This window comes from Schistocerca piceifrons, chromosome 4, assembly GCF_021461385.2.
Source record: "Schistocerca piceifrons isolate TAMUIC-IGC-003096 chromosome 4, iqSchPice1.1, whole genome shotgun sequence".
NCBI lineage: Eukaryota > Metazoa > Arthropoda > Insecta > Orthoptera > Acrididae > Schistocerca > Schistocerca piceifrons.
The window spans coordinates 320,865,259-320,888,399 of record NC_060141.1 but is presented as its reverse complement, the minus strand read 5'-3'; the positions used below and the strand labels follow the sequence as shown (position 1 = coordinate 320,888,399).

Genomic DNA, 23,141 nt, shown 5'->3' with positions numbered 1-23,141 from the left:
GAATACCAAGTGCTGCTCTTTGGACTTTAATTCCTTCATAGCTTTTCTCTTCCTTTTTTCCTGCTCCTTCTCCTGCTTCTCTTTTTCCTTCAGTTCATGATATTCCACCCACTTGTCACTAGTCACAACAGTGGGTGTATGTTCTTTCTTTCTCTTTGTGCCTCGTTGTTTAGGTTCTGGCCAAGTGATGACACTTTCAAGAACTGTTGCTAATGATTTTGGTGGTGTCACTTGGATACACACTGAAGATGGACTATGGTTGGATATTGGAGTAACTGAATTATGTGAAATACTGTTGGGGGTTGTTGATATATCTGCAGGAATAAGACTGTTGGTGGGTGTTGAAGGAATATCTGAATTGCATGTTGAAAATATGTCAATATTATCAACATTTTGATTAAGTCTGTCTGCGTTTTGTGAAACATTCTCTGTTTGATTATCTTCAGAGGGAGGCGCTATGCTATCTGTCAGAATGTCATCAGTGTTACCACTAGCACCATGCATTTCAACCTCATCAGCTATTTTTCGCCAGAACTTGAAAAGTAATAATGCTTCTTGATTTCCTTCCCACTCATGATTGCTTCTCTTGGTTGCTCTGAACTCATCTAGAAGGACAGGATCAATTTGCTTTTCTATGTATGAGAAATGTCTCTGAAGTTCCTCATTTGTCTGAACTGTGGTTGAGGCTGGTATACTACAAACAACTATCTTGCTGTAATCTACATTGTTCACATTAAATGGAAACAGACCAGTGGCCCTGAAACCAGCACGAATATTTGCCACCATTTTAGGTTCTGTAATAATTTGTGACAGAACAGAAGGTACATCAGATTTTGAAATTTCAGTGCCATTATTTTCAAAACGCCATTTCTGAACAATCTTCTTCCACATTTTTTTCATAGGTCCAAAGACAGCTACATCTAATGGTTGCAAGATGTGTGTAGAATTGGGATGGAGAGCAACTAGAATGATCCGATTTTCCCTACAATATCGGCTCAAATGAAGTGTCAAATGAGAGCAGTGCCCATCTAAAAATATTACTACAGGCCGGGGAATTTCAGCTTCTTTCAAGAACGGATCAAATACATTTGTTATATACTCAAAAAAACTTTCACCTGTCATCCACCCATTTTCTGTTTTTCCAATGCCCCAGTTTGGAGGAGCTGCTTTCACCAATGATGCTGGAATCCTTGCATATTTGAACAGTGTTAAGGGAGGAGCAAATTTTCCAGCAGCATTCACTGCAAACAATGTAGTAACATTATCTTTGTCAGAGTTACACGACTCTTCATAAACATGATGGCCATGAGGACCTATGAATAATTCCCCTTTAGGAGCCAGAAAAAAAGAAGTTTCATCCATATTAAAAATTCTATTTGGGTCATTTAACACATCCATATCATTTAAAGTGATGGATGCTTCGTGAAACCAGTTTCTTATTTTCTCTTCTGTAACAGAACCTCTAGACCTATTGACATATTCTGCATGTTTTTGTGACAGAACTTTGTGCCTCTTAAGAAATCCATAATACCACTTTTTTCCAGGTCGATTGTTAGTAAATGTAGCCTTACAACTTTCCATATCTGCATTCTCAATAAGTTTGTGCATAGATGCACAGAGGTTTTCTTTAGTAACTGGAAATCCCATGCTAGAGCAGTCCAAAACCCAGTCCACCAATTTTTTTTCAATTTGTTCTCCTAAGACAGAATGTGGACCACAGTGCCCTGTAGATTCTTTTGGAGATACACCAGAAATTTTGTTTCTTAATGTTGTCCTTGGAACTTTGTACAACTTGCTTGCAGTAGCAACCTTCATTCCCTCATCAATAGCCTTTAGAGCATCTTTAACTTTGCTGGGAGAATACTGAAACTTCTTATTCTTTGGTTGACTCATTTTTCCTATAAATAATGCACAAAGATTTAGTTAAAGAATGTTGCATATTTGAATAGTGCCTATTGCATATTTTGTATCTTACAAGCATAGGTAAATTAGTATGATATGCCAAGACAATACTAACAATGAGGTATATATTGATATAAAAATACCAAAAATATTTTAATAAGCCTATTTAAATAAAATTAGCCTAGTGTAATGTAGGACAGAACACTAATATTGATGTTTTTGTATCAGTTTTTAGAAGTGGCCAAAACAGGATACATATATGTCTCCACTTATGGCCACATGCGTGGCCATAACACGGAACCAGGGCTAAATATGGATCTGTTAATGGCCACATACTTTTGATAACATGTTTTAGGCTGAGCGATATAAAACTTAAAAGAAATGAAAATATAATGTCTTATCTTACCTCTGAACAGATTAAGTTTCTTCTGATGTTTTATTTAAACATGTAAAATACAAAAAAACAGATCATGTGTTGCTTAAAGAAAACTTCTGCAAAACCCAGCTTCTGCAACACTGATCATTTCACAAAATGGTGTCTCCAAACAAAAACAGACAAAAGAATTATTATGTAGACAAATGAAGAGAGCCTTTCACAAAGTTTATAATAATCTATAGTAGAACTGGCTGGTATTCCAGAGAAGCTTAAAAATTAACCTTTGACATCAAGGTGGCCATAAGTGGGGTAGTGGCCAAAACTAGAGCCTTCACCCTACTGTTTATAACTATTTATAGACGATTGGAATATGTGGAGAAATGTCCATTGTATGGTATATACTAATTTTCGTAGGTTTTAATGACGTAACGAATGGTTCACATCGATTTTTCCTTAGGTGCGTGTATTTCCCCCACTCTCCCCTACAGACGGCAGACTGCTTGACGGTCTAACTGGGCCCGGGGTTAAAAGTGTCAAGAACCAAATGTGTCTATTGTGCTGTGTAATTTATTTTGTTTCTAGTATTTTCAAGAAGAGGAAAAATGTTACACCGATTGACTGTACATCGATATATTGCAGCGATATGAACATCGATTATTAATGTCAATAAGACGCGGTGTGCACAGCGTAGCCGACAAAGCTAATTGTCAAAACATTGAAAATTACAAGATTTGAAATTTAGCTTGTATTTGTGTTATCAATTTCGCAACGTTGATTGTTAGGAATTATTTAATTGTTAATGTTATATGAAGATGTCTGTCGCCGCAAATGTATTTACTTCTAAGCCAAAAACAGGAAATAAACTGTCAACGAGAATTGATGCAGATGGAAATGAAGTTGAGGTAAAAGAGAACTTTGCACAGTTTGTTATGTATTAAATTAATTTACCGGTGGTGAACTTATTTAATGACGGGGGGACATAATGTGGAAATCTGGTACCATGTCACAGCACTACACTCCCATGGCCTATGTTGTTTCTAATTAGATTACATTCAACATTCATATCAATATGGACTTTGTGATTCATGAAACACATTTGATTCGAATTACGTGCTTCTGTTTAAGAAATTGTCAATGGTGAAGCTGTTGAAACGACACAACATTAATCTTTATCTAAATTTAACTTCACTTTCAGATCGGTACCCAACATTCCTAATTCCATTATGGCCTAACTTTAAAAGTGAAGAGACCAGTAAAATACTCCATATGCAATTTCAGTTGTTGGTATTGAGATTGGAACAATGGATAAGAAAAAAAAAACATTGTGCAGGTTTTAATCATTGACAGAGCTACTTCCAGAATTCTGCATGAATAATATCACATAAAAATTTTTAACACGTCTGGTAGAATATTGGGTTTATGTTTTGATGAAAAGTTGGTTGCATTGCCGCATCTCAGAGTTGAAAATTTCATGCAAAAAAATAAATAAATAAATAAAAATACTGAACATCATTAGGGATTACAAATGTGTCTGGAGAGGTGACATGGCTTGACTCCTGCAGTTTTTTCCTGCATCTATTAGAATATGTTGCACTGCATATGGTGTATCAAAAGATATTATATGCTTCCCACATGTTCCACACCCACGAAAATCGTCTCATTTTTTGGGTCTATGGAACAAAAACTGAATCTAATCTAATCTAGTGAAGAAATTAGGCTGGCATGCAGTGCCTACTGAACCAACTCAATATCCAGCCTGTGCACCGAGCCTGGCAAACCACCACTATCGAGGCAGCATCTTCTCATGGTGAGACGTGCTTTGCAGCTCTTATTTTTCACAATCATTACTTTCATTAGATTCAATACTACAGTAACTCATCTTTTGGGTGGTGTTTGAACTCTAGCAGCAAACAACAAAACCACAAACAACAAAATCTGAACATGAAAATGCCTTGTTCATTGTAAGTGGCAGATGTAAGATTATGAATTGACAGGTCTTTATCGCAGATAATTAAAAGTCTAAATTATCTGCATACGGTGCTGGCAAACCTCCAGTGAACTATGGCAAAAATATTGTTTTTGTGTTATTAAAAAACAAATATCCATCCATTTTGATAGCTAATTGCAACTGACATGTCATAAATAATACTGTAAAATATGGTCTTAAACATTTCATTATGATGTAGAGACATTATTTCTCAAAATCTATGTTGAATTTGGTTCCTCTGCATCAAATGTTCAGTCAGAGAGAGATTTTTCACAGTTTGTGGAGATAGATTTTAAGGAAATATTATGACATATTTATTCAGGGTGGTTCTTGCTACTTACTACAGTTCACAGGCCTAAATACTGCTGGCCTGCCTTAAAGGCCTATTTTATTTCAAATAGTGAAGATGATTGATTGAGATTGATTTGGCAGGTTATGACATTACATGGGGAACATGATGTTGAAGAAACTGAACATTGTCTTCCCGGATGCTGTCTAAGTTTTCTGTAGCATAGTTTGCTCTTAATTCAAATCTGCTTTATAATCTGCTTCTGAAATCTCTGTCTTACCATTACATAATCAGTCTGAATCCTTCTGGTGTCTCCAGGTCTCTTTCACATGTAGAACCTTCTTTCGTGATTCTTAAACCAAGTGTTAGTGATGATTGAATTATGCTCCATGCAAAATTCTACCAGGCAGCTTCCTCTTTCAATTCTTTCCCCCCAGCCCACGTTATCTTACAGTTTTTCCTTCTCTTACTTTTCCTTATCGAATTCTGATCCCCCATCACAAATAAATTTTTGTCTCCCTCAATTGTCTGAATACTTTCTTTTATCTCATCATACATTTCTTCAATCTCTTCTGCTGTTCATAGTAGCTTAACTACATTCCTATTTTCTTATTCATTATTAAACCTAATCCTGCAGTGTCCCTATTTGATTTTGTGTTTATAACCCTGTATTCGTCTGACCAGAAGTCTTGTTCCTCCTGCCACTGAAGTTCACTAATCTGCACTATATCTAACTTCAACGTATCAGTTTCCCTTTTTAAATATTCTAAGATATGTGTCTGGTTAAGTGATCTTCACACTCCAATCCTAGAACACCAATTTTTTTTCTTCTTATGATGACATTCTCCTGAGTAGTCCCCACCTGAAGATTAAAATGAGGGACTGTTTTACTCCTGGAATATTTTATCCAAGAGGTTGCCATCATAATTTAACCATATAGCAGAGCTGCATATACTTGGGAAAAATTATGGCTGGAGTTGCCCCTTGCTTTCAGCTGTTCACAGTTTCAACAGAAACACATTTGTTGCGGCTGCACCTTCAGTACAGCTATCTGTATTGCAGAGGCACACAAGCCACCACACTAATGGTATGATCCATGGTTCATGGAGGGTGGATTTTCGTGTTAATACAATACTGAAACAAAATTTTGATGTGCATAGAAATTATAGGTGCAACAAATTGGTTATGAACAGCATATTGACCACATTATCATAGCCACCATATGTACAAAGTCAGCATCCACGACAGTAGTACCAGTTTATATATCAGCTAGCTCAGTAGATGATAAAGAGGTTGAAAGAAAATATTCATGAGGTAAAAGAAATTATTCAGATACCTGAGGGGGAAGGAAATTGTGATGGGTACTGCAATCTGAGAAAAATAGTAGAACATGGGCTAGGGGAAAGGAGTAAAAGAGGAAGCTGCCTGGTAGAATTATGCACAGAACATAATTTAACACTTGCTAACAATTTATTTAAGGATAATGAAAGAATGCTGTGTGTGCGAAGAACACCTAGAGACAATGGAAAGTTTCAGATAGATTACATAATTTTTTTTTTTTTTTTTTTTTTTTTGCTCATGTCAGAATTGTGCTAAATATATACATACAATTAAATGTATAATTGTTCCCATAAAATCATAGTTATATGTACATGGATTATAAAAAATAAATCAACAAGACAAAACAGTTGACCAAATCTGCATTCAGATAACATTTCTCCAAACCTGAACCACACCTAGGGCATTGTCATTTGCAAGTTGTAAATCTTGTTATGAGATTGAAAATGAACAGAGGCACAATGGATGGCTGTTTGCTCTTGGCCACATTTGCAGTTCCCATCCCCAGATATGAAGCTCCATGACTTAAAAGATGACTTAGCCCTGCCAACACTAGTTCTTATTTGCTTAAGGGACCTCCATACACCCCAGTCCTCATTGTAACCAGATTGAAGATGTTCACACGGTTCCATCCACTCATGATGTTTGGAGCTCCACAATCAAGCCTTGCCTTATCTGGAAGTACTTCCAAAGACCTTGATGTCTAGAGGAAACTTATGCTTGATTTCAGCCCATGCTGAGTGTGTTGTTGGCCAAATAGTGGTTGAGCTTCAACGACCTCAGCCGTCAGTTGTTCTTGATCAGCAGTGACGTTTTGAAAAATACTTGGAATTGCAATAACTTTTTAACAGGTGTGGGTTGTAAGCATCCAGTGACCAACCTGCAAGCTTTGTTCAAGGCAGTGCCCACGGTCTTGGCATGGATAGATCTTTGCCACACAGGGTATACATATTCTGCAGCAGAGAATCAGTGTTGTGGTTCTGATAGTAAGACAGAGATTTTGAACTGCAAAACATTTCCAGTGGCAGATGGGGACAGTGGTTTAAAACTGAAGAAATAGCGGAAATGTAGGAAATTAAGGAGATGGGACCTTGATAAACTGAAAGAGTCAGAGGTTGTTGAGACAATCAAAGAAAGCATTAGGCAACAGTTGACTGAAATAGTGCTAAGGGGGAGAATAGATGACAAATGGGTAGCTTTGTGAGATGAAATAGTGCAGGCAGCAGATGGTCAAATAGGCAAAGTCCACTAGGAATCCTTGGATAACACACAATATATTGAATCTAATTGACAGAAGGAAAAGATACAAAAATGTAGGAAATGATGCATGCAAATGGGAATACAGACGTAAAAAAATTTAGATTGTCTGAAAGTACAAAGTGACAAAGCAGAAATGACTATAAGAGAAATGCAAACCTGTAACAGCATGTATGACTGTGGGAAAGATAGATGCCACTCTGAGACCACAACAACAATAGTGCTGTTTTATCTCTCAGGCAATTGACTGAGAAAATTAATGGTTCCAGCATTGAGTCACAGTCCAGCTTATAATTTGAATCTGTCAGGAAGTTTCAGACTGGCTGCAGGAAAGTGAAATTTCATCCATACATTCAAATTCAGCATGTAAACTGGTAACTACTCCATAGAGCACCCTTAAATCATCATCATCATCATCATCATCATCATCGTCACCATCACCATCACATCATCTATCTCCTGGTTCATTCCTATTGTGTAGGGATGAAACATTAAAGAAAATCAGTAAAATGATAGTTTCGTGGTAGACTATGTGTCAGCAGTCCTGGTATGAGTTGTATGATCTGCACACCTTAAAATTACTATAAACTGTAAGTCAGATATCAGGTACAGGTATGTACTCATAATCTTTTGTGTATTGTGGTATGAAGTGCACTTCAATTACATGCTTGCTTCTTGGTGACAGTGTCACAAAGTTTAATATATAAAGTGACAGAACATTTGAACTGATTAAATTATGATTCTGTCACTTTAAATAACATATTTGATTCCGAAATACCCTCTTTTTTTATTGAAAAAGGTAACAGGGCTCAGGTGCAGCAGATGAGGAAGAAAGTGATGAAAAATATTGCTGTGTGAACACAGTTGGTATTAAAAAGTTAGAGAGGACACTTAAAAAACCTGCAAATAGATATGCCACTGGCTCATATAATATGCCATTAGAAGAGCTCAAAAATGTTAACTTGTTATGAAGGAATGCTCAGTTAATGAAATATGTCCAGCTGGAACATGCTACCTACACTGGTGACCAAAATTAAAGCAACAAACAGAAATTTTGCAAAGTTGCATTTATTTTGCCACAAAACAATATAAACAGGTGATAGTAAAGTAGAAACAATTTAAGGAGTACAGAACATATTCAACTGCAACATGCATAATGATAGACAAAAATGTTCTCTATTTTTTCTAAATTAACGGATTTAGACACACATTCTGACAACTGGTTAATGTGTTCAGTACCGGGTGTGACCACCTCTGGCACCAATACAGGCATGACAGTGATGCTGCATGCTGTAAACGATGTCATCAATCTCATGTTGAGGCAATAACACCCATTCTTCCTGCAGAGACGCTCGCAAGTCTTCGAGAGTTGTTGGTGTGTCCCTACTGCATCCCAGATTTGCACTATGGGATTCAAATCATGAGCAAGCATGCCACACCATGTGTGCAAATTCTTCCGTTTCTAAGAAAATATCAACCACCCGTGCTCTTTGAAGTCTAACATTATCATCTGTCAGTGCAAAGTCTGGACCCATGGCACCTCACAACAACCCCACATGAGGTCCCAAGATCTCATCACGATACCTGACAGCAGTTAAACCTTGCCGATCCAACTGTAGAAGTTCATGAAGAGGTTATCTTGATGTTGGAGCTCTTTTGTCTGTGTTTGCTTTAACAATAACATATGTGTTTGAGTGGGGTCAGCCTTTAGCAAAACACTATAGATACTGATAGACAGTGACAGCAACAACTCAAAACACTGAACTTGGCAATGAAGAAGATGATGAAAAAAGAAATCTTGCAGGTCGAAAAAAAAAACAGACACTATAAGAATGTAATACAGCAGGAAAATGACACCATGTGGTAAGTAGCCATAACAATAAGAAAACCCAGTGATGGTACTGCAATTGCAGTGATACAAGTCTGAGACAAAAACAAAATAGTGTTTTGCTAAAGGCGGACCCCACTCAAAAACATATGTCATCATGAAGAAGTGTTCGAGTGGTCAACATAAGCCCTGCTCACACTATTAGGGGCCCTTCTCAGTATCAGTCTCTTTCCACAATGTTTGGGTTTGAAAACATGTTCCACATTCCCTCCATATGTGAATCAGTCAAGACTCTCACTACAGATCAAATCGGGACTCATCTGTGGAAAGAACATTAGCCCACTGTTTGACTGGTCAGGTGGCATGTTAACAGTTCCACTCTAGACATTCCCTTTTGTGAAAATGGATCAGAGGTAAACATACAGCAGGTCTCCAACAATAAAGGCCATTCCACAGAAGCCTTCTATACGCCGTTTTACTCAATACAAGAAGTCCAGTGGATGCTGGGAGGTCAGATGCCAGCTGCCTTGCAGTACTAAAGCAGTGCCAATGTCCCCTTACTGTGAAATAACGGTGCTCTCTTTCTCTTGTCACACGTGGTCGGCCCTGCTCTTTTCTTCAGAATACAGTTCTGGTCTGTATGAACTGTTGCCACATCTCAAAAACAACAGAACAATTCACAATTCATGTTAAGCCTTCGGGCCACATCAGTTTGTGACTGCCCTGCTTCTATTCTTCCTGTGTCCCTCCACTGCAGAGTGTCTGGTAGGCATCTTCACTGTCTGATACAGCACCATCTATGCCTGTGTACACATACAGCACCATCTATGACTGTGTACACAAAGATTGTGGGTTTGGACTACCCGGCAGGCACTACACACTTGATAGGTGCCCTGACATCATTGTTGGTGTGGTTAGTCACTGACCAGAATGCCATCTTCTGTGCAGAACACAACTGTGCGGATATGTTTGTAAACAGTTAGTATGATTACATCATGAAGTAGACATAGGACAGGCAAATAGTGGTTTGATGCTTTAATTTTGGATACCAGTATATTTGAAATGCATTCTTTAATGTCTTGATGACATTTGGTAGCTGTTGGCTGCTTAATTATTTCAGTAGTCTCTCTTACTTTCACTGGTGCGAATGTGGCTGCTGAGCAGGCACAAATTGGGCTTCTACTTTAAAGTGGAGAAAATGGAAGAAGTACTTAGGTGCCAAAAGCATCTTTATGTACTATACACACAGTGGTGTGCCACAGACATCTGGCGGGGAAGTGTCATTGTTTCCAGCCGCCTCCATGTTAAGGAAATGATGCCATGGACACAGTGGTGGCGTGGCTGCGAAAGGTTTACCACCTTACTTCATTTGTTAAGATGGAGGTGGCTTAGAGCAGTATCTTGTCTCCACCACATCACTGCCATATGCCCACACTGTGCCACTTCTGTGTGTATTGGACCTTACAGTAGCTTGAATTTGACAGCATAGCAGCAGAACCAGGCCACAATGGTGTGAGGTGATGATCTCTTTACCATTGTCAAAACAACCAAATAGAAACATATGTGGAACATTTATCTATACATTGAGCCTGCTCAATGTAGCATCCATCAGCTGTGACACATGATGTAAATGCACTTTGGTAAAATTCTGGGGATTGACTTTTACACCATCGCTTGACACAGGAAATAAGGTCTTTCTTGCTATCAAATGTTTTACCGCACAGGTGGGCCTTCAGATGACCAAAGAGGTAAAAATAAGACGGAGCCAAGTCCGGACTGTATAGAGGATGAGGAACAATTTTCCGACCCATTTTCCTGATTTTCTGCTGCATCATAAGGGCTGTAAGGGGTTTGGCATTGTCATGGTGTAGTCTGATGAGCTGACCCTGAAGCTGTGGTCTGTGGGTCTTGAGGCACGTCACAGCTTGTCTAAATACAAACAGCAATGGTCCTGGTTAATTTTGGAGTAAGGTTCCAAAAAGTCATTGAAAATAACACCACACTGATCCCCAAAGAAGGAGGCCATCACCTTTTGGCCTGCTGTTCGTGAAAGTCTTGGTTTCTTCTTCCCATGGGATTACAGATGACAGCACTCCATGGATTGGGTTTTGCTTTCAGGTTCAGACAAAAACAACCATGTTTCATCCTGGGTAATGACGCTGTCGAAACACTGTTTCCACTCTTCAGTAAAGGTCTTCATGAGACTTTTGCACACATTCTTCCTCATCGTTTTCATTTCTCTTGTCAATAATCTAGGCACCCAACATGCACAGATTTTTCTGTCCCCTAGTGACCGTAGCAGTGATACCACACTACCCAGTGACAAATGAGTCATTTCAGCAAGCTGTCATGTTGTCACACGTCTGCCATTTTGGATGATTTAATCAGTGGTCTCCTTATTCACATCACTCACTGCCGTTGATGGTCTAGCGCATCATGGTTTGTCCAATAGAGGGAAATCACCATCTTTAAACCTCTGCAACCACCGCTGGATACTGCTGCGATCCACTGTGCCCTCCCCATAAACAGGGAGCAACTTCCTGTGAATCGATGTGGCAGAGTCATTGCTGGTCTTTAAGAGGAACTCCATCACCGACTGTTGTTGCAACTGCACTGTCCATTATGGCCCGCCTGTAAATAAAAGAAAATACTTCTATAGACCAACTTGTAACTAAATGTTCCAAGTATGTTCACAAAACATTTCGTTCTCCTCCTGCAAAAAATAAAAAAAATTAGAGATGATTGTGAAAACTTTTTGAACGCCCATTGTACTAAGGGAGACTGGGAAAACGTGTATGCAATGTTGCAAATTTGAAAGATAATAAACTCCTGAAAGAAAACATCCAAGGAAGCTGGCATTCCTGGAAATTACTGATGAATACTGAATTTTCAGCTGCTCTAGTTCTTTGGTAGGACAGTTAAGAAATAACAAATTACATGAACTGTCATCTGCCATGTTCCTTCTTTTGGCTAAGACTAGTGCACGCAATAACATGTTTCTACGCTCTCTTTCTTTTTTATTTATTTATTTATTTATTTATTGTTCCGTGGGACCACATTAAGGAGAAGTCTCCATGGTCATGGAACGAGTCAATACATGAAATTATAACACGATTGTAGAAACAGATAAAATGAAATATAAGAAACATATTCAGCTGACACGTCGTTAGTTTAAATAAAGAAAATCAAGAATGTAACACTGGAATTTGCTTAATTTTTTAGCTCTTCCAGGAGCTCGACAGAATAGAAGGAGTGAGCCATGAGGAAACTGTTCAGTTTAGACTTAAAAGAGTTTGGGCTACTGCTAAGATTTTTGAGTTCTTGTGGTAGCTTATTGAAAATGGATGCAGCAGAATACTGCACTCCTTTCTGCACAAGAGTCAAAGAAGTGCATTCCACATGCAGATTTAATTTCTGCCTAGTATTAACTGAGTGAAAGCTGCTAACTCTTGGAAATAAGCTAATATTGCTAACAACAAACGACATTAAAGAAAATATATACTGTGAGGGCAATGTCAAAATTCCCAGGCTATTGAATAGGGTTCGACAAGAGGTTTTCGAACTTACACCACACATAGCTCGAACAGCCCGTTTTTGAGCCAAAAATACCCTTTTTGAATCAGAAGAATTACCCCAAAAAATAATACCATATGACATAAGCGTATGAAAATATGCGAAATAGACTACTTTTCGTGTTGAACTGTCACTTATTTCAGATACTGTTCTAATGGTAAATAAAGCGGCATTTAGTTTCTGAACAAGATCTTGAACATGGGCTTTCCACAACAGCTTACTATCTATCTGTATGCCTAGGAACTTGAACTGTTCCGTCTCGCTTATAACATGCCCATTCTGTCTGATTAAAATATCAGTTCTTGTTGAATTGTGAGTTAGAAACTGTAAAAACTGAGTCTTACTGTGATTTAGCATCAAATTATTTTCCACAAGCCACAAACTTATTTCATGAACTACATTATTTGATAATGTTTCAATATTACACACAAGATCCTTCACTACCAAGCTGGTGTCATCAGCAAACAGAAATATTTTTGAATCACCTGTAATACTAGAAGGCATATCATTTATATAAATAAGAAACAGCGGTGGCCCCAGCACCGATCCTTGGGGAACGCCCCATTTAACAGTGCCCCATTGGGACTGAACATCATTACCACTCTCAATATTGCGGAGAATTACCTTCTGCTTTCTGTTCTTAAAGTAAGAGGCGAACAAGTTGTAAGCTACTCCCCTTACTCCATAATGTTCCAACTTCTGCAGTAATATTTTGTGGTCAACACAGTCAAAAGCCTTCGTTAAATCAATGAAAACACCTAACGTTCGCATCCTTTTATTTAATCCGTCCAAAACCTCACAGAGAAAAGAGACTATAGCATTTTCAGTTGTTAAGCCATTTCTAAAACCAAACTGTACATTTGACAGCAAATTATGTGAATTTAAATGCTGCAGTAACCTTGTGTATACAACCCTCTTGATAACTTTAGCAAACACCGATGGCATAGAAATAGGTCTATAATTATCAACATTATCCCTGTCTCCCTTTTTATAAAGTGGCTTCACTACCGAGTACTTTAATCGGTCAGGAAACCGACCACTCCTAAAGGAAAAGTTACAGATATGGCTAAGTACTGGGCTAATATACATGGAACAATACTTCAGTATTCTGCTAGATACCCCGTCATATCCATGAGAGTTCTTAGTCTTTAGTGATTTAATTATTAACTCAATCTCCCTCTTGTCAGTATCATGGAGGAGCATTTCAGGTAACAGTCTCGGAACACTTTTTTCTAAGAGCGCTATGTGATTCCCTGGTGGGACTAGGTTTCTATTTAGTTCACCTGCTATATTCAGAAAGTGATTATCAAATACTGTACATATATGCGACTTATCAGTAACACGGACATTCCCACTACGCACTGATTCTGTATCCTCGACCTGTCTCTGCAGACCAGCCACTTCCTTTATGACTGACCATATGGTTTTAATTTTATCCTGAGACTTAGCTATTCTATCTGCATACCACATACTTTTTGCCTTCCTAATAACTCTTTTAAGCACCTTCAATACTGTTTGTAATGGACTACTGCATTTAGATTGTGACTGTTTCTAACGTTTTGATATAATTGCCACTTTGTTCTACAAGATATTCTTATACCTTTAGTCAGCCACCCAGGCTGCCTGTTTGTGCTTAGTACCCTGTTTTGAACGTTCTAACGGAAAGCAACTTTCAAAGAGCACGAGAAAAGTCTTGAGAAAAGCATTATATTTATCGTCTACTGTATCAGCGCTATAAACATCTTGCCACTCTTGTTCCTTGATAAGGTTTACAAAAGTCTCTACAGCAACTGGATCAGCTTTCCTAAAAAGTTGGTAACTATATTTAACATGTGTTGCAGCACAAAAATCCTTTGGACTTAAAATTTGTGCATCATGATCTGGAAGGCCATTCACCATTTTGCTAACAGAATGCCCTTCTAGTAATGACGAATGAACAAAAATACTGTCTATGGTTGTTCTACTGTTCCCTTGCACTCTCGTTGGAAAGAATACGGTTTGCATAAGATTATATGAATTAAGGAGGTCTACCAGCATCCTTTTCCTTGCACAATCACTTATACAATTTATATTGAAGTCACCACATATAACTAACTTTTTGTATTTCCTATAAAGTGAACCAAGAACCTCCTCTAGCTTTAGCAAAAATGTTGTGAAATCGGAGTCTGGGGATCTATAAATAACAACAGTAAGAAGTTTAGCTCCACTAAATTTAACCACACCTGCACAACATTCAAACACCTTTTCAGTGCAGTACTTTGAAACATCAATTGACTCAAATGGGATACTGTTTTTCACATACATGGCTACTCTCTTTATTTCCAGTGATCTATCAATATGTGACAGAACAGCTTCTGGGTGTATTTCGCTGTGTTGGCATGTTTATCCATTTTAATTTCAGGGAGCAGGTGACCTGTATTTCCTGTATTGTATAGAGCTTAAACTAATATGCATAACTAATGAATGCTTAAATGTTCATGTAATCAAAATAGTACTGTAATTTGACGGAGAAGCAGTAATAGTGTATTTTGCTCCAGTAATTTACACTAAAATACATTAAATATGGTGATATAACTCACAACGTAAAAAAGTATGAGACGACACTTCCAGAATAAGTACATTTAATGATGTAACAGGACAATAGTTCACAATGGATACAGTGTATGGATTATGCACATGGTAAGACAGGTACAGTACAGTTCTTGCTAGCGTAGTAACTAGCACGACGAGTGAGAGCAGACTGAGGATGGTTGCTGTGCTGTGATTTCGTATGCAGACTGTGGGTCTTAGGTGGCACTGGGAGGTGTCTGCACAACCATCTTGCATGTTCACTTGGCCAAAGTGTCTCCCCATGGAAGCCACGGTTCGCAATAGTGAACACAGAATAACTGTAATGCTGTATGGTGCCAGTTGTGCAACGGTGTCTGATGTCAGCTTGTGCTGACATCTCGATCGTATCCCAGGGGGTTACCACATCCCTTCTTCCTTGGGAAAGCAACAAGCTACATCTCAGCAAATTGACCTGTGCCCAGCTGATCACCCGGGCAGTGCTCTGAACCAGGTCAGTGTCTTTGAAAGTATCGGACAACCCCTCCAGTTTTACCAGCTCTCAGTTGGAGTGGATACAAGCATACAGCCAGAAGTTCCCTGGCTGGTAGCACTGCCAGAGTCTTGGTGACTCCAAAGCTGGACTCCATGTCCACATTAGGACCTGGCACAGAGGAGAGCTGCAATTGTGGGGCAAGGCCGGTACCACAGTCTAATCTTCTTCTGACATCTGGTCCACCTTGAGTGGACTATAAACAGAGGGAGGTGAGGTTATGGCTGGGATTGGTGAATTGAACAGAGAACCAGAGAGCAGGAACAGCGTGGGAGTATGAGGGGAGATAGCAGAGGGTCTGGCAGAAGACAAATGAAAGTTAGCATTGCTGTAATGTGTGTCTGCTAGAGGGCCTGGAGGCAGCAGCAGTGGCAGTGGTTGGGTCCCCTGACACAGGTGGAGCTGATTTTGAGGATGTGTCACCATCCGGTCCCCTGTGGCCGGAGTGAACATGCAGCATCCCCAGTGCTGCTGGATTCCACTTGCCTTGATGTCAGGAGCCCTGTGCTCATACATGGTTGCCCAACCAGAAGCATGAAGACAGTGTTTCTGATGGTCCAGGAGGCACTGGCAGTTTGAGATATAGGAGCATGTGGGCCTGACAATGGCCATAGTGAAGTTGCCCCGGACTCTTCCCCCACTGTTGATGTGAACTGTTAGGAACTCAAAATAGTTTCAGCTGGAGGAACGTCAGCCACATCTTTCTTCATCTGTGTATTAAAAGTTTGTATCAGTCTTTCAACCTCACCATTTGATTGTGGACTCATCAAAAATCTGGAACCGAAACTATGGCCGTTGTTCAACACAAGCGTTAAAATTCTGCTGAATGCCAAGACCATAGCCTCTGCACTTATGGTCCACCAGTTGACCACCTTCAGAAAGTTGGAGTACACATCAAGGACAATCAGCCAGGTGGTCCCAGGAAGGGACCCATGATGTCAATGTGAACCCACTCCCTCAGGCGTGAGGGCATTGACCACGGTGAGAATGTTTGGTGGGGAGCATCTTGGTGTTGTTCACACTGGTGACAGTTGTGTATAAGATATTTGACCTGCCTGTCCATGCCCGACCAGTGCAAATGGTGCCAGGTGATCAGTTTAGTTTACGAGATACGCCAGTGACATTGGTGCAAGAGCCATAAGGTTGTCAGTTGGAAAGGTTCCGGCTTGACTATTTTGAGGAAGCTGGTGATCTGTAGTTAGTAGGTGAGTCCCAACCGGGTATGAAGTTTAGCCAGACATGTTGTATTTACCACCGAACCTCCTGTAAGATGATATTCTTGACCATGGCCATGATCACATGGTCCACCCTGAAGGGAATAATATCCACCACCAGTTGAGCCTTTTTGTCCAACCGGAAGCACAAGATCTTGTTTTGGTTGAACTCTGGATAAGAGCCCATCAGGAGACAGGACAGGGAGTCCATGTTGGCACGTTGAGTGATACTGCAGAAGAGAATGTTGTAATTGTATCTGCTGAGAAAGAGTGCCTAGTGCTGGAGTAGATGGTAGTCCTCTCAGGTAGCTTTGCTGCAGTATGGAAGAGGGAGATCATTGGCTTATGATCTGTAATGAGATGAAACTTTGTTCACTATAGGAATACATGAAATTTCTTCAACGCAAAGAAGATTGTGAGAGCCTCTATTTTTCTTTGTGAATCTCTCTTCTGCACAGCACTTAGTGTCTTTGATGCAAATGGGATCTAATGTTGAAAACCGTCCACGTCTACATTCATGCTCATAAATTAAGGATAATTGCAGAATGTGGTGCCACACAATATGGCATTACTCAAAACTGGCACTAGTAGCATAGGCACATAGGGAACACACACGACACAAATCTGTAAGTCCACGATATTGGTGATAAATTGAGAAAACCATACCGAAACACATGTGCTACAAAACGCCACTGTTTCCTGCACATTTACCCTGACATCAATTTGGGATATGATCACCGTGCACATGTACACAGGCCGCACAACGGGTTGGCATACTCAGGATCAGCTGGTCGAGCAGCTGCTGTGGTATAGCCTCCAATTCTGTCGGAGCTCCTGAAGTGTCATAGGGGTTTGCAGATGTGCAGCGATACATTGACTGAGAGCATCCCAGACCTGCTCGATGGGGTTTAGGTCTGGAGAACAGGCAGGCCACTCCCCTCACCTTATATCTTCTGTTTCAAGGTACTCCTCCACGATGGCAGCTTTTTCAAGGCACTCCTCCAATCCCACCGCACACCATCAAACCACGACCTCCATACAGGTCCCTTTCAACGACATTAAGGGGTTGATATCTGGTTCCTGGTTCATGCCAGATGAAAACCCGGCAAGAATCACTGTTCAGACTGTACCTGGACACGTCCGTGAACATAACCTGGGACCACTGTTCCAATGACCATGTCCTGTGTTCTTGACACCAGGCTTTATGGGCTCTCCTGCAACCAGGGGTCAGTGGAATGCACCTTGCAGGTCTCTGGGCAAATAAACCATGTCTGTTCAGTCATCTGTAGACTGTGAGTCTGGAGACAACTGTTCCAGTGGCTGCGGTAAGGTCCCGAGCATGGCTACCTGCAGTACTCCGTGGCCGTCTGCGGGCACTGATGGTGAGATATCGGTCTTCTTGTGGTGTTGTACACTGTGGACATCCCATACTGTAGCGCTTGGACACGTTTCCGCCTGCTGTAATTGTCGCCATAATCTTGAGATCACACTTTGTTGCACACGGAGGGCCCATGCTATGACCTACTGTGTTTGACCAGCCTCCAGTGGCCCTAATATTCTACCCCTCATAACGTCGTCAATATATGTTCTTTGAGCCATTTTCAACACGCAGTCACCATTAGCATGTCTGGAAATGTCTGCACACTTACTCACTACACCGTACTCTGACATGCACCAAAACACCTCTGCACATGTGGACTGCTGCCAGCGCCACCGTGTGACGACAGCAGGTCAAATGCACCGCGTGGTCATACCCCGAGATGATTTAAACCTGCAAACTGCCCACCAGAGTGTTGTTTCACCATGTATCAGCATTATCCTTAATTTATGAGCATGAGTGTCTATGTTCCAGGATGGCCCCCACGTTCCATTCAGAGGCATTCATCGGCACTTATAGTTGTTCGCCTGGTTGAAATTTGGAGAGACATGGTGCCAGCAGAAGTGTGTGCTTCAGGGTCTTGAATGCCCGTTCACATGCCTGTGACCAAACAAAACGCACACCCTTCTTTCACAGATTGTTGAGCATGTGCAGAATCTATGCTACATCTGGGCTAAATTGTCCATAACACATTACTTTTCCGAAGAAGGAATGGAACTTTTTTAAATCTGCTGTGGCTCAAAGAAGTGCAGTGATTGCTTCACCAACTTATGTGTGGGCCTAATACTATCGCTAGAGATGATATGTCCTAGGTATTGCCTTGATGGTGAGAGAGAGAGAGAGAGAGAGAGAGAGAGAGAGAGAGAGATTTTTAACGTTGAATTCGAGGCTTACAGAGTGGAGGTGTACAACAGCTGCTTCAGGTTTCCTAAGCATACTTATGCTGTGGCCCCCATCAGCACAGTGTCATCTAGGTAATTTATGCAGCCCAGAACATGCAGCAGTAGTTGCCTGAGGTACCTTCAAAAGATTGCTGGGGTCTGGTCACCCTGAAAACTAAGGATTGGAAATGATATCATTTTTGTGGTGTGTTGACCACAAGGACTTTCTGTGATTCCTCATTCAGTAGTAGTTTTAAGTAAGCTTCAGAAAGAGCGCCCTTTGAAAAATACTGGCCTTTCATGAGTACAGGGAAAATCTTGTCTGCCATCAGAATGGGATATGCATCAATCTCCAACTGGGTATTGACAGTAACCTCAAAGTCTCCACATCCTCCCAGGGGGCTCGGCACTCTTTGTCAGGTTCATACTTGGCTACCACAGGGCCCCAGCCTTTGCAGCATCTTTTCCTTTCCATACTGCATGTCTGTCCAGTTGCTATTCTTTTCCCCTCCCTTGGGGAACATTCTGGGTGTTATTGGGAAAGTTGTGCATTGTCAGTTACTGACGTTAGAAAAGTCTCACCACTGTTTTTCGCTCCCTTTTCCTTTCTTTCTTTCCCTTCTCCTCTCATTCCTCCGCTTTGGCGTTTGAGGTTCCTCTCTTTCTTCCTCTTTCCTGTGTGCTCCTAAAGGCTGGCCCATGTATCTGACATGTAACAGGTGACTTGATAATGCATAATTCCCAGCCCCAGGTCGACAGGTAGGGTTTGCACGTACCACGTGGCACAGGCCAGACCCAGGAAAAGGTGATTGCCTGAGCTTCAACCTTCCCAAATTGCTGATTGGTCCCTCTTTCAGGCGTTCAGGAGGTGTGACCTGAGGTGTGAACAATCACCTAAGGTGGGTGCACCCCTTGTGAAAGGAGCACACCATCGAAGACGCTGGCAATCATGGGGGATTTCCTTGCAGTGAGGCTAACAATTCAAAGACCCTTCCCGCTGCACCGCGGTTCTTTGTGGTCTTACGTACTGAAGACCGTCAGTCCTTCACCACGGTAAATCTATTTATTATTCAGAAAGCTGTTGATGCAATTGCTGGCCCTGTGAAATCCTACTTTCGTTTATGGAATGGCACTTTGCTTTTGGAGACTACTTCTGATACTCAAGCACAAGAATTGCTTGCCTCCTTGCTTCTCCACAGCTACGATGTTCGTGTTGAGGCCCGTAGAACTTAGAATTCTTCCTGTGGTGTTATTTACACTAGGTTGCTCGACAGTCTAACCGAGGCCAAAATCCAATCTGATGTCTCTGATCAGGTTGTCATAGCCATCCATCGGGTGATGAAAAAGGTAGATTCCTCCTTAGTGCCCACCCGCAATTTTTTTCTCATCTTTGATAGAGTCGTGCTTCCATCCAAAATCAAGGCAGGCTATGAAATTATCACAGTCTGGCCGTACATTCCAAACCTGATGCGCTGCTACCAGTGTCATCATTTCAACCACACTAGAACCTCTTGTCGACACACAGCCAAATGTGTAACGTGTGATTGGGATACACAAAAGGGTGATTAACCGCTCCCTTCTCCCTGCTGTATCAACTGAAATGGCAGCCATGCTGCCACTTCTCAGGATTGTCCCATGTATCTTGATGAGTGGGCTGCCTAAGAGATTCGGGTAACGGAAAAAGTGCCTTACCCAGTCGCACGCAAGTTATTCGGCTCTGAGGTTGTGTTGTTTGTTATATGCCACTAAAGTCAGGCTTAGGTAACATCTTCGATCTCCTGCCAACAAACACATCTGAACTTCTTTAATCAATTAATGTAGAGGAAGATCATAAGGCAGTGATAGCAAAGCAACTATGAACATGGGTTTTACAAGGATTGTTAAGAAAGGTAGGGAAATATTTTTGCTTAATAAAGGTGAGAGCGAACAAATTGTAGTGTATCTAAGTAATCAGTAACAAATATTCTGTGTTGAGGATGAAGATATGGAGCACAAATGGAAAAAATTCAAAAGCATCATTCAATATGCTTTAGACAAATATGTTCTGAGCATCTTAAGGGATGGGAAAGACCCTTTGTCATTTAATAATTGTGTTAGGAAACTGCTTCATCAGGATTCAAGATAAGTCAAAACCTACCTGCCAAAAATAAAAGGCTGCACAAAGTGAAAATGGGCTCAAGGGATGCAATAAAAGAGCCTTTCGGTGACTCTGAAAGTAAAATTTTCACAACGCTGCTGAGTAAAACCCCAAGAGATTTTGGTTTTACACAAAATCAATTATCAGCCGAAATTCTCTATTCATTCCTTCAGTGACCCTGCTGGCACCAAAATGGAAGAAACAGAGAGAAGGCTAAAATACTGAATTCATTCTTCTAAAATTATTTCCCCACAGACGATTGTAACATGGCCTCTCATGTGAATCATCGTACAAATGCAAAAATGGTAGATATTGAGATAATCGATCGCGGAATAGAAAAGCAACAGAATCACTTAGTAGTGGAAAGGTGTCAGGACTAGATGAGATATCTGTACAATTCCACACAGACTATACAAAAGAACTTGCTCCTCTTCCATCAGCAGTTTATCATAAACTGCTGGAGCTACAAAAGCTAACTAGCACTGGAAAAAAGTACGGGTCACTTCTGTTTTCAAAAGGGTCATGGATAGATGCACATAATTATAGCCCTATGTTGTTGATGTCAATCTGTTGTAGAATTATGGAACATGTTTTATGCTCAAGACTTATGACGTTTTTGGAGATGAAAAACTCTTCCACAAAAATCAGCTTGGATTCTGCAAACAGAGATCTTGCGAATCTCAGCTCGCTCTGTTCCTCCATGAGATCCATAGTACTGTAGACAAAGGTACTCATGTTGATGATGCCCCAAAAGGATTTGACACCATTCTGTACTGCTGGCTTACCAATTATCAGACCGGATTCAAGACTTCCTTGCAGGTAAAACCCAACACAATGCTCTTAACAGAACAAAATTGACAGATGTAAGTGTAATTTCTGGAGTACTCCAAGGAAGTGTGATAATACCATTATTGTTTAAATTGCCTGTAAATGATCTAGTAGAAGGCACCAGAAACTATTTGAGATATGTTTGCAGATGGCGTGGTTATTTGTAAGAAAGTAGCAATGCCAGATGACAATATTGCTTTGCAGAATGATCTGCAGAGGACTGATGAATGGTACAGTTTCTAGCAGTTGACCCTTACCATAAATAATGTAACATATACAGAGAAATCCACTGCTGCACAACTACACTGTCGATGTCAAATTGCTGGAAACAGTATATGTGGTAAAATATCTACGAGTACCTTAAATGGAATGACTACATAAAGAAAACAGCAGTAAAAGCAGATGCCAGACTGAGATTCAGAGGAAGAATCTTAAGGAAGTGTAACTCATCCATGTACAAAGTGGCATAAAAGGTGCTTGATCAACCGATGCTTGAGTACTGTTCTTGTACCTGGAATCCTTACCAGTCAGGACTGATAGAAGAGTAGAGAAAATACAATGAAGAACAGCGTGCTTTGTCGCAGATAATTTAGTTAGCTTGAGTACATTAGAGAGATGTTCAAGAAACCCCAATGACAGGAATTATAAGAGAGGCATTGTGAGTCATTGAGAGGTTTGCTGTTCGATATTTCATGAGAGCACGTTCTGGGAAGAGTCAGGCAATATTACTTGGTCCCACCTACATCTTATGAAATCTCTGCCACACACACTATTAGGTACCTTGCAGAATATGATGTAGATGTAGAGTTGTGGATTGAGAGGGAGGTGCTCCCAGCTGGAGATACATTTAAGTGTTTAACAGGGATGCAGAGGCACTCCAGAGTGTGGCAGGCAGACATGAGATGTCCTTCCTTCCAGCATGTCTGATACTGTGCCCACCTGTTGGGAAAGTCTTCTTTGACATGTGTTCAGGTACAATGGATATGACAGCGGTCAGGGGACCAAGACTTTTTTCCTTGGTTTTGAGATGGAATGCTGCGCTGTTTGTGCTCT

The 23,141-nt window shown here is 40.5% G+C and overlaps 1 protein-coding gene across 3 annotated transcripts in view; it reads left to right on the top strand.

Moving 5' to 3' along the window:
- Positions 1-2,928: 2,928 nt before the first annotated feature.
- Positions 2,929-23,141, top strand: part of LOC124795421 (coiled-coil domain-containing protein 93) — an 88,085-nt gene continuing 67,872 nt past the window's right edge. For all 3 annotated transcript variants that reach the window (XR_007016688.1, XM_047259450.1, XM_047259449.1), the window contains exon 1: positions 2,929-3,180. Coding sequence is in view for 2 of the 3 variants with exons in the window: in XM_047259450.1 (XP_047115406.1) it covers positions 3,085-3,180 (96 nt within the window). In the remaining variant the exon portion in view is untranslated. The remainder of the gene's footprint in view (positions 3,181-23,141) is intronic.